At 42.2% G+C, this 13,310-nt stretch overlaps 1 protein-coding gene across 1 annotated transcript in view; it reads left to right on the top strand.

Moving 5' to 3' along the window:
- Positions 1–13,310, top strand: part of spegb (striated muscle enriched protein kinase b) — an 87,729-nt gene that overhangs the window by 50,046 nt on the left and 24,373 nt on the right. The window contains 6 exon segments of the mRNA XM_010898053.5: positions 4,468–4,591; positions 4,887–5,059; positions 5,308–5,420; positions 5,627–5,795; positions 9,328–9,427; positions 12,197–12,397. Coding sequence (XP_010896355.5) covers positions 4,468–4,591; positions 4,887–5,059; positions 5,308–5,420; positions 5,627–5,795; positions 9,328–9,427; positions 12,197–12,397 — 880 coding nt within the window.

A 13,310-nucleotide genomic window follows, 5' to 3' on the forward strand; every position in this document is an offset into this window, starting at 1 on the left:
TGACAGCAAGAAAGCAAATATATAAGTGTGTATAAAGTGGGGAGAACAAGTATTTAATACACTGCAGATTGTGCAGGTTTTCCTACTTACAAAGCATGTAGAGGTCTGTATCATAGGTACACTTCAACTGTGAGAGACAGAATCTAAAACAAAAAATCCAGAAAATCGCATTATATGATTTTTAAACAATTACTTTGCATTTTATTGCATGACATAAGTATTTGATCACCTACAAACCAATATCAATTCCGGCTCTCAAAGACCTGTTAGTTTTTCTTTAAGAAGCCCTTCTGTTCTCCACTCATTACCTGTATTAACTGCACCTGTTTGAACTCGTTACCTGTATAAAAGTCACCTGTCCACACACTCAGTAAAAAAGACTCCAACATCTCCACAAGACCAGAGAGCTGTGTAAAGACATCAGGGATAAAATTGTAGACCTGCACAAGGCTGGGATGGGCTACAGGAAAATAGGCAAGCAGTTTGGTGAGAAGGCACCAACTGTTGGCGCAATTATTAGAAAATGGAAGAAGTTCAAGATGACGGTCAATCTCCCTCTGTCTGGGGCACCATGCAAGATTTCACCTCGTGGGGCATCAATAATCATGAGGAAGGTGAGCAATCAGCCCAGAACGACACAGCAAGACCTGGTCAATGACCTGAAGAGAGCTGGGATCACAGTCTCAAAGAAAACCATTAGAAAACACATTACGCCGTCATTGATTAAAATCCTGCAGCGCACGCAAGGTCCCCCTGCTCGTCTGAAGTTTGCCAATGACAATCTGGATGATCCAGAGGAGGAATGGGAGAAGGTCATGTGGTTTGATTAGACAAAAATAGAGCTTTTTGGTGTTTAGAGAAAGAAGGATGAGTACAACCCCAAGAACACTATCCCAACCGTGAAGCATAGAGGTGGAAACATCTTTGGGGATGCTTTTCTGCAAAGGGGACATGACGACTGCACTGTATTGAGGGGAGGATGGATGGGGCGATGTATCGTGAGATCTTAGGCAACAACCTCCTTCCCCCAGTAAGAGCATTGAAGATGGGTCGTGGCTAGGTCTTCCAGCATGACAACGACCCGAAACACAGAGCCAGGGCAACTAAGGAGTGGCTCCGTAAGAAGCATCTCAAGGTCCTGGAGTGGCTTGCCAGTCTCCAGACCTGAACCTAATAGAAAATCTTTGGAGGGAGCTGAAAGTCCGTATTGCCCAGCGACAGCCCTGAAACCTGAAGAATCTGGAGAAGGTCTGTATTGAGGAGAGGGCCAAAATCCCTGCTGCAGTGTGTGCAAACCTGGTCAAGAACTACAGGAACCGTATGATCTCTGTAATTGCAAACAAAGGTTTCTGAACCAAACATTAAGTGCTGCTTTTCTGATGTATCAAATACTTATGTCATGCAATAAAATGCAAATGAATTACTTAAAAATCATACAATGTGATTTTCTGGATTTTTGTTTTAGCACCATAAAAAACACTTGATTTGCAGACTCTGAGAATAGAGAAGCGTTGATATTTGCCTCACTCACCTAAATGATTATTATGAACACCATACTAATACTGTGCATTGATTGAACAAGGTGCCGAAAGCATTCTTTAGAAATGTAGGCCCATATTGATAGGATAGCATCTTGCAGTTGATGGAGATTTGTGGGATGCACATCCAGGGCACGAAGCTCCCGTTCCACCACATCCCAAAGATGCTCTATTGGGTTGAGATCTGGTGACTGTGGGGGCCATTTCAGTACAGTGAACTCATTGTCATGTTCAAGAAACCAATTTGAAATGATTTGAGCTTTGTGACATGGTGCATTATCCTGCTGGAAGTAGCCATCAGAGGATGGGTACATGGTGGTCATACAGGGATGGACATGGGCAGAAACAATGCTCAGGTAGGCCGTGGCATTTAAACAATGCCCAATTGGCACTAAGGGGCCTAAAGTGTGCCAAGAAAACATCCCCCACACCATTACACCACCACCACCAGCCTGCACAGTGGTAACAAGACATGATGGATCCATGTTCTCATTCTGTTTACGCCAAATTCTGTCTCTCCCATCTGAATGTCTCAACAGAAATTGAGACTCATCAGACCAGGCAACATTCTTCAACTGTCCAATTTTGGTGAGCTCGTGCAAATTGTAGCCTCTTTTTCCTATTTGTAGTGGAGATGAGTGGTACCCGGTGGGGTCTTCTGCTGTTGTAGCCCATCTGCCTCAAGGTTGTGCGTGTTGTGGCTTCACAAATGCTTTGCTGCATACCTCGGTTGTAACGAGTGGTTATTTCAGTCAAAGTTGCTCTTCTATCAGCTTGAATCAGTCGGCCCATTCTCCTCTGACCTCTAGCATCAACAAGGCATTTTCGCCCATAGGACTGCCGCATACTGGATGTTTTTCCCTTTTCACACCATTCTTTGTAAACCCTAGAAATGGTTGTGCGTGAAAATCCCAGTAACTGAGCAGATTGTGAAATACTCAGACCGGCCCGTCTGGCACCAACAACCATGCCATGCTCAAAATTGCTTAAATCACCATTCTTTCCCATTCTGACATTCAGTTTGGAGTTCAGGAGATTGTCTTGACCAGGACCACACCCCTAAATGCATTGAAGCAACTGCCATGTGATTGGTTGATTAGATAATTGCATTAACGAGAAATTAACAGGTGTTCCTAATAATCCTGTAGGTGAGTGTATATATATATATATATATATATATATATATATATATATATATATATATATATATACAGCTCCAGAAAGAATTAAGCGACCACTGGACCTTTCTCTCTTAATTTTAACCCTTTTTTTCCTCACTCAAAACCTTCCTTTTTGACTTTTTTGGAAACAAAAGGAAAAGGTGTAGTAGTCTCTTAATATTCTCCGGAGATGTGTGTGTGTATATACAGGTGCTGGTCATAAAATTAGAATATCATCAAAAAGTTGATTTATTTCAGAAATTCCATTCAAAACGTGAAACTTGTATAATGTATATATTCATTCCACACAGACTGATATATTTCAAGTGGTTATTTCTTTACATTTTGATGTTTATTACTGACAACTAATGAAAACCCCAAATTCAGTATCTCAGAAAATTTGAATATTCTGAAAAGGTTCAATATTGAAGACACCTGGTGCCACACTCTAATCAGCTAATTAACCCAAAACACCTGCAAAGGCCTTTAAATGGTCTCTCAGTCTAGTTCTGTAGGCAACACAATCATGGGGAAGACTGCTGACTTAACAGTTAATAGAGAGGCGAAGGGAAGGAAAAGATGTGGTAGAAAAAAGTGTACAAGCAATACGGATAACCGCACCCTGGAGAGGATTGTGAAAACAAAACCCATTCAAAAATGTTGGGGAGATTCACAAAGAGTGGACTGCAGCTGGAGTCAGTGCTTCAAGAACCACCATGCACAGACGTATGCAAGACATGGGTTTCAGCTGTCGCATTCCTTGTGTCAAGCCACTCTTGAACAAGACACAGCGTCAGAAGAGTCTCCCCTGGGCTAAAGACAAAAAGGACTGAAGTGCTGCTGTGTTATGTTCTCTGATGAAAGTAAATTTTGCATTTCCTTTGGAAATCAAGGTCGCAGAGTCTGGAGGAAGAGAGGAGAGGCACAGAATCCACATTGCTTGAAGTCCAGTGTAACGTTTCCACAGTCAGTGATGGTTTGGGGTGCCATGTCATCTGCTGGTGTTGGTCCACTGTGTTTTCTGAGGTCCAAGGTCAACGCAGCCATCTACCAGGAAATTTTAGAGCACTTCAAGCTTCCTGCTGCTGACCAACTTTATGGAAATGCAGATTCTATTTTCCAACAGGACTTGGCACCTGCACATAGTGCCAAAGCTACCAGTACCTGGTTTAAGGACCATGGTATCCCTGTTCTTAATTGGCCAGCAAACTCACCTGACCTTAACCCTATAGAAAATCTATGGGGTATTGTGAAGAGGAAGATGCGATACGCCAGACCCAACAATGCAGAAAAGCTGAACGCCACTATCAGAGCAACCTGGGCTCTCATAACACCTGAGCAGTGCCACAGACTGATCGACTCCATGCCACACCGCATTGCTGCAGTAATTCAGGCAAAAGGAGCTCCAACTATGTATTGAGTGCTGTATTGAGTGCCTCATACTTTTCATGTTCATACTTTTCAGTTGGCCAACATTTCAAAAAATAACTTTTTTGTATTAAGTAATATTCTAATTTTCAGAGAAACTAAATTTGGGATTTTCATTATTTGTCAGTTATAATCATCACAATTAAATGAAATAAACATTTGAAATATATCAGTCTGTGTGTAATGAATGAATATAATATACAAGTTTCACTTTTTGAATGGAATTACTGAAATAAATCAACTTTTTGATGATATTCTAATTTTATGACCAGCACCTGTATATATTTTTTTTTCTGAAATTTGAATAAACTATCCCTTTACATTATTCAATTTCTCCCAAGGTCCCTATGTTCAGCAGGCTCCAGTGATTATTGATAAGCCAGACATTGTCTATGTGCAGGAGAATCAGTCAGTGACCATCACCATCACTTTGAACCATGTCAACGCTTCAGTCATCTGGAAGAGGCAAGTCACAGGCTGGATGACTACACTAACTGACCCTCTATAATAATTTACTGTTGCTGTAAAATGTATTGGGGCCCAGGTACGATTTACAACACAGTTACAATAAAACAGAAGATCCTTCTCTGTTAGACCTGTATAAACATTTTAAGAAGATGCTTTTAATTTCAAAACAAAAGTTTAATGATATTAAGTATGTATAGCTTGTGCGGGTATTAAACCTGCAACCTTCCACAACTAACATACCGGCGCAATGACAATGGGATATCTAAGATACCTTCTGGTTCTCTATGTTCAGGAGGGGAGTGACCCTCCCAAACAAACCTGGGCTGTATGAGCTGAGTATGCCCGATGACGATCAGCACTCTCTAACTATCCTCAATGTGAAGAGTGATGACTTGGGGCAGCTGATGTGTTTGGCGTCCAACAGGTTTGGCAGCGACTCCTGCCTTTTAAGTGTGGAAATGGCTGGTACGTTCAATAATGACTGATTATTGTAATGGGATTTAGGTGTACAAGTTTACGTTTGTGTTTTGCATTGTTTGGAAGAAGATTATAGATTATTAAAGTCAGCTTCTTTATCAAAATGTGTTGCTGTAGCAAGGTACTTAAAGATATTCAGTTCACTTCAGGTTTTGTCTCTTTGCCCTGATCAATATCGCAATAATGAGTACTGGGACAAAATTATTTAACAAAACTCTCTTGTTCCCTCTCTGAAGCACCACCAAATTTTGAATCTATTATGGAAGATGTGGACGTGCAAACAGGAGAGACGCCTCGCTTCGCTGTAGTTGTGGAGGGCAAGCCCATTCCTGACATCCTGTGGTTTAAGGTGCATACATGGAGACATAAATATTTGATCATTCATTGTTTTAAACCTTGCCATGTGGTTACATTATATCTTACTTGTTTGATGTGGGAAAGTGTACATATTACAAATGCAATGAGTTTCAAGTAAATTTTGATTGTTTGTAGGGCTAATCGCATGAGTGCTATGTGTGTGGATTCTAATGATAACCAATCATTGCTTGGTTTCAGGATGATACATTGTTGTGCGAGAGTAGCCACATCACATTTGTGTACGATGACAACGAATGCTCCCTTGTGGTGGTCAACACCTGTCCGGAAGATTCTGGGGTGTATACCTGTACAGCCAAGAACCTGGCTGGCTCGGTGTCATGTAAGGCTGAGCTCACCGTGCACACAGGTAAGCCTTGAGAGAACCTTTCAATCAAATAGGCGTACTAGTTGACACAGAGGCATAGTTATGTAAGACAGAAAATAAAATGGAAGGGGCCATTGACCATGCAACAAAGTTTTTTTTGGTCAGACCTCAAAAATCCTAAGCCATCAATAATATCTGTGGCCTAAGCCTGCTGCCTCCGGTACACACATGCCAGAGCAGCATGGTTTTCAATCCAGTACCACTGTCTCTCCTCTATCCCATGAAGCAATGAATGCCAAAAATGCACTCCAAAAAATTATATATATATATACATATATATATATATATATATATATATATATATATATATATATATATATATACAGTGGGGAGAACAAGTATTTGATACACTGCCAATTTAGCAGGTTTTCCCACTTACAAAGCATGTAGAAGTCTGTAATTTTTATCCTAGGTTCTCTTCAACTGTGAGTGACGGAATATAACACAAAAATCCAGAAAATCACATTGTATGATTTTTAAGTAATTCATTTGCATTTTATTGCATGTCATAAGTATTTGATACATCAGAATAGCAGAACTTAATATTTGGTACAGAAACCTTTGTTTGCAATTACAGAGATCATACGGTTCCTGTAGTTCTTGACCAGGTTTGCACACACTGCAGCAGGGATTTTGGCCCACTCCTCCATACAGACCTTCTCCAGATCCTTCAGGTTTCAGGGCTGTGGCTGGGCAATACAGACTTTCAGTTCCATCCAAAGATGTTCTATTGCACAGGTGTCAAACCGGTTCCACAAAGGGCCGAGTGTCTGCAGGTTTTTGGTTTTTCCTATAAATTGGTTCCTAGTTCATACCTACACAACCAGGTGAGGGTAGAAACTAACCAATCAGTGACCTAATTAACCAATCAAGTACAAGGAGAGAGCAAAAACCTGCAGACACTCGGCCCTCCGTGGAACCGGTTTGACACCTCTGTTCTATTGGGTTCAGGTCTGGAGACTGGCTAGGCCACTTTAGGACCTTGAGATGCTTCTTACGGAGCCACTCCTTAGTTGCCCTGGCTGTGTGTTTTGGGTCGTTGTCATGCTGGAAGACCCAGTCACGATCTCAAGATCTCCCGATACATGGCCCCATCCATCCTCCCCTCAATACGGTGCAGTCATCCTGTCCCCTTTGCAGAAATGCATCCCCAAAGAATGATGTTTCCACCTCCATGCTTCACGGTTGTTCTTGGGGTTGTACTCATCCTTCTTCTTCCTCCAAACACGGCAAAAGGAGTTTAGACCAAAAAGCTAAATTTCTGTCTCATCAGACCACATGACCTTCACCCATTCCTCCTCTGGATCATCCAGATTGTCATTGGCAAACTTCAGACAGGCCTGGACATGCGCTGGCTTGAGCAGGGGGACTTTGCATGCGCTGCAAGATTTTAATCCATGACGGCGTAGTGTGTTACTAATACTAGTTTTCTTTGAGACTGTGGTCCCAGCTCTCTTCAGATCATTGACCAGGTCCTGCCGTGTAGTTCTGAGCTGATCCCTTACCTTCCTCATGATCATTGATGCCCCACGAGGTGAAATCTTGCATGGAGCCCCAGATTGAGGGAGAACCGTCATCTTGAACTTCTTCCATTTTCTAATAATTGCGCCAAGAGTTGTTGCCTTCTCACCAAGCTGCTTGCCTATTTTCCTGTAGCCCATCTCAGCCTTGTGCAGGTCTACAATTTTATCCCTGATGTCTTTACACAGCTCTCTGGTCTTGTGGAGAGGTTGGAGTCTTTTTTACTGAGTGTGTGGACAGGTGACTTTTATACAGGTAACGAGTTCAAACAGGTGCAGTTAATACAGGTAGGTCAGGACTACAGTATGACTTGGTCAATCCAAAAGACAAATCCTTGTTCTCCTGAGTCATTCTTTGGTAGATTTGCTTGAGTGCTTTGGGTTGTTGGACAACCCATTCTCGGCCCAGCTTTAGCTCCTTGACAAATGGTGGGATGTTCTGCTCAAGAATCTTCTGGTACACCTCAGAATTCATGGTTTTCTAGCTTTCTCCAGACTGATGTGTTTTCAATGCCCTCTTCCTGTTGTCATCTGCGACCTCCTTTGTTCTAAGCATGGTGCATTTTGAATTAATTTGAATGGGTAACACCGGACTGACCAGGTTTCTTATCTCACCGATCAGCCATAAAATTATGACCACTGACACGTGAAGTGAATAACACTGATAATCTTGTTATCATGGCACCTATCTGTGGGTGGGATATATTAGGCAGCAAGTGAACATTCTGTCCTCAATGTTGATGTTTTACAAGCAGGAAAAATGGGGAAGCTCAAACATCTGAGTGACTTTGACAAGGGCTAAATTGTGATGGCTAGACGACTGGGTCAGAGCATCTCCAAAACTGCAGCCCTTGTGGGGTGTTCCCGATCTGCAGTGATCAGTACCTATCAAAAGTGGTCCAAGGAAGGAAAAGCGGTGAACTGGCGATAGGGTCACTGATGCACATGAGGAGTGAAGGCTGGCCCGTGGGTCTGATCCAACAGACGAGCTACTGTAGCTCAAATTGCTGAAAAAGTTTATGATGGTACTGATAGAAAGGTGTCGGAACACACAGTGTATCGCAGTTTATTGCGTATGGGGCTGCGTAGCCACAGACCAGTCAGGGTGCCCATGCTGACCCATGTCTGCTGAATGTGCCAATGACAATGCTAGTAACAATGGACATGTGAGCATCAGAACTGGACCACGGAGCAATGGAAGAATGTGGCCTGGTCTGATGAATCACGTTTCCTTTTACAGTACATCATGTGGATGGCTATGGGTGTGTGTGCACTGCTTATCTGGACACAAGGCACCAGGATGCACTATGGGATGGAGGCAAGCCAGCGGAGGCAGTGTGATGCTTTGGGCAATGTTCTACTGGGAAACCTTGGGTCCTTCCATTCATGTGGATGTTACTTTGACACGTACCACCTACATAAGCATTGTTGCAGACCATGTGCACCCTTTCATGGCAACGGTATTCCCTGATGGCATTGGCCTCTTTCAGCAGGATTCTGCTCCCTGCCACAAAGCAAAAATGGTTCAGGAATGGTTTGAGGAACACAACAACAGGTTGAAGGTGTTGACTTGGCCTCCAAATTCCCCAGATCTCAATCCAAAGTCCAATCCATGGAATCCCCACCTTGCAACTTACAGGACTTGAAGGATCTGCTGCTAACGTCTTGGTGCCAGATACCACAGCACGTCGAATGGAGTCCATGCCTTGATGGTTCAGGGTTATTTTGGCAGGGGGGACCTACACAATATTAGGCAGGTGGTCATAATGTTATGGCTGATCGGCGTAAAATCCGTTGCTAAGACTGATTTATTACTGCATTGCATTGCATATCAAACCAGCCACCATGTACTAGAAGACAACAAAACTCAAATTGATTGGAGGCAGCAACACGTCAAGGCAGATATGATTAAGCCAGGCCCGTTACACCATGATAATACAATTACACTAAACTACATTGTAATTGCGTTTCTCCACTTCCTTGCTTCCGTGCAGTTCGAGAAGACACTGAGGACCAGATGCAGGACGAGGAGACTATTCTCAGGAAAATGCGCCGATTGACTGATTACTATGACATCCACAAGGAAATCGGGAGGTGAGACAGTCATTTCTGGCTCCAACACAAGGGGGAGGCATATACTTTCATTTCAACACAATAATTTCTCAAACACAATACGTTTTATTGAGTAGTACAACCCAGTTTCCAAAAAAGTTGTGACGCTTTGTAAAATGTAAAGAAAAACAGAATGCAATGATGTGCAAATCATTTCAACCCTATATTCAATAGAAAATACTACAGAGACAAATATTATTGTTTCATGAAAAACATATGCCCAATTTCAATTTGCCAGCAAATTGTTTAAAAAAAGCTGGGACAGGGGCAACACATCTCTGGAAACGTTGTGTAATGCAAAATAAATGGTAGAACATCACACAACTAATTAGGTTAATTGGCAGCATGTGAGTAAAATGACCAGTATAAAGAGAGCATCCCAAAGAGAATGTGTCTTTCAGAAGTATAGATGGGGAGGGGTTCACCACTCTGTGAAAGACTGCATGGGCAAATAGTGCAACAATTTAAGAATAACGTTTCTCAATGTAAAATTGCAAAAGTTTGGGGATCGTCGACGGTACATAATATCATTAAAATATTCATTGAATCCAGAGAAATCTCCGAACTCAAGGGACAAGGCCTAAAAGAAATATTGGATGGCCGTGATCTTCGGGCCCTCAGGCAGCGTCGATGCATCCACAAATTCAAGTTAAAACTCTACCATGCAAAGAAGGAGCCATATATAAACAAGATCCAAAAAAACTGCCACCTTCTCTGGCCACGAGCTCATTTAAGATGGACTCAGGCGAGGTGGAAAACTGTCCTGTGTTATGACAAATGAAATAATATTTGGGAATCATGGAGGCCGCGTCCTCTGGACTAAAGAGGAGAGGGACCATCCGGCTTGTTATCAGCGCACAGTTCAAAAGCCAGCTTCTGTGATGGTATGGGGGTGCATTAGTGCAAAAAGAATGGGTGACTTGCATATCTGTGAAGGCACCGTTTCTGCTTAACAATATATACAGGTTTTGGTGCAAATTATGCTGACACCCAGACAATGTCTTTTTCAGGGAAGGCCTTTCTTATTCCGTAAGACAATGCCAAACCACATTCTGCATGTATTACAACAGCAGGACACCATAGTTAAAGAGTCTAATGAAAACATTTGGGGGATAAAGAAACAAAAAATATGACAAAGGAGACCCCGAACCCGGGGATAAATTATTTGCACATCTTTGCATTGTGTTTTTATTTGCACTTTATGCAGCATTCCAACTTTTTTGGAAATGGGGTTGTATGATTTTTTTCTGCAAAAAATAGGTTTCGAAAGTATTGCCACTGATAATAAATATTTAAAATAAAAACCAAACAAAGCGTTATGGAATTCTATGCTTTTTGGTTGGTCTCAGTCTCCAGGCAGTGTAATGATGCCTTTCACTGGTTAGTTTTTGCTTGGGGTACAACTATGAGGTTGCTTGCATGTAAAAATCATTTTGTCATCCATCACCATAGGTAAAACAAAAGAGCCTTGCGGTCAGATTTTACTTTTTGGCTAGACACACCATTGGTAGCTGTGGTGAAAAAAGGGGACTACATAAAAGGAAAAGCACCTAAGACAAACTTGTTGTGGTGCTGTTTTGCTTTTAGTGGTCTAGGGGCTGTTGTTAAGATTGATGGTATAATGAATTCCAGGATATTTTAGCTCAAAACCTGGTTGGCTCAATAAGGAGACTTGACTGTGGATGGACTTTTCAACAAGAAAATAACCTGAAACAAAAATTTGAAATTGTTGTCAAGACCACAAAATCAATGTTTTGCAATGTCCATCTCAGTCTCTGGAATCCAAATTAAAACATTTTGTCTGAATTGCAGAGGGCAATACACAAGCGGAAATGTATGACCATTAAGAATCTTTTAATGTACTGCAAGGAGAATCCAAGGTTCTTCCAAAAGTGTGCGCCAACCTACAGTAGTCTGACTTTACAGGAAGATGTCACGCCCTCCTCATCCACCTCCTCAGAGTCCGGGCCAAGCTTTCTCTCTCTCTTGTCTGTCTGTGTATGTGGGGCTTTCCCCCACTGCCCCTCAAGTCTCCACACCTGATATTCATTCCCTCATCAGCCTGTCTATATATACCCTGGTTTCCATCTGTCCGGCGCTAGATCGTTGTTATTCACTACTAGGTAGTAATGTTCCCGGCCGCTCCAAACCATAGTTTGAGCACCCAGTTTAGTTGTTCCTTCCAACTAACCCTGTTTATTCCACGTTACCAAGATCCACCTTACCCAGCCTCCAAACACCTCCAACTGCCTGCCTGTCAGCCACCTGCTCTGCCTACCCGCTGTCCTGTCTGCCTCGCCCTACCTACCCACCTGCCTACCGGCCCAGCCCCAACCCCTCCAGCCTGGCCTTGGTCCTTACATCCCACCCACCATTAAAATACCCTTTTTGTTTCCCTGATTGTGTCTGGTGTCGTGCGCTTGGGCCCACTTGTGGCTCCCCTCGTAACAGAAGAGGCTAAGTGTTATTAATCACTCCAGGGAGGTTTCAGGAAATATTGTAGGCACGCCAATAATCTTTTTCTTAAATGATGTTTTTTCACAAGAAATATCAAGATACTCATTAAAATGTTTTGAATTTGAGCAATGATTGTGTTAAAGTTCATGTTCATGGCTACCTCTTCTGTTGATATATTTTTGCATAAACTTTTGCTTTGTCTCACGAATGGGGCCAATACTTTTTAAGTTGACTTAATTCCCAGTTTAGATATTGTTTCTTAATGCATATTCATGAAAGTTATGTTTTTCACAGAGGTGCCTTCTCCTATGTGAAGAGAGTGATGCAGAAAGTGGGTAACATGGAGTACGCTGCCAAGTTTATTTCTGCCCGAGCCAAGAGGAAAGCATCTGCCCTGAGAGAGATGAACCTGCTGTCTGGGCTGGACAATGAGAGAGTCCTGTATTTCCATGATGCCTTTGAAAAGAAGAACGCAGTCATTATTGTCACAGAGATGTATCCTTTAGGAACTTAATACCAACTGGTGCCTGTCCAACAGTCATTATTTTAAATAAACATATACAGAACACACACACTAGCATTCCAACACATGAGAGCACACTCAAACAAAATGGATATATTTTACTACTACTTTATATGTTTTGCAACTTTTACATAATTTTCTCCTAACACACAACATTTTTCAGCAAAAGCTACATTTTAAATGTGTGGCAGAACAGAAAAAGTGTTGGAGTATAGTTGCACCCCCCTTAAAAAAAATGAAGTATATTTAAAATCAAATTTCTTCAACAGTTTTTTTCACAGCATTTTTTCTGACTCAGTGTGGTAGTTTTTAATAGGGTCACCAAAGCAAAGTTTAGGATTATGGCTCAATCACAATATCCACACACACAGACTCACAGACCCGTTCTCGCTAAGTCTGTAAGGGCTTAGGGCTGTCCCACTGTCATAGCGTCAAGTGCGCGAGGGCTCTCTCGCTGACATTTTGAGCCCTTTATGCACACTTTTCGTAAGTCCACATTTGTGTAGACTTTGCCTGAGGGAATTGCCCACAGTTCATAGCTTTGTGACGGGAAACATGGGGGTTACCAGGTGAAGCCCGGAAGCGTGAGAGAAATCCCGGCAAACCCACCTTATAAGAGAAGAAGAACAGGCAGTCGGTCTATTAAGTGCCTTGGCTGCGAAGAATGTAAAATACATTAAATTAGAAGTCCCAAACACACAATAGTGTACAACATGTTTCAGTGTCATCAAAGTAACGTGATAAAGTCGCAAAGTGCTGTCCCATTACTATTTATAGCATTTAGAGTCCATGCAGCCTCTTGCACTCAATCACTTTCCAGGTGACATCAGTTAAGTCTGTGAGGGTTCAGGGCTTAGGGTTTAGGGGGGACATTGGAATTGGACA

This window comes from Esox lucius, chromosome 16 (assembly GCF_011004845.1).
Source record: "Esox lucius isolate fEsoLuc1 chromosome 16, fEsoLuc1.pri, whole genome shotgun sequence".
NCBI classification, from domain to species: Eukaryota; Metazoa; Chordata; class Actinopteri; order Esociformes; family Esocidae; genus Esox; species Esox lucius.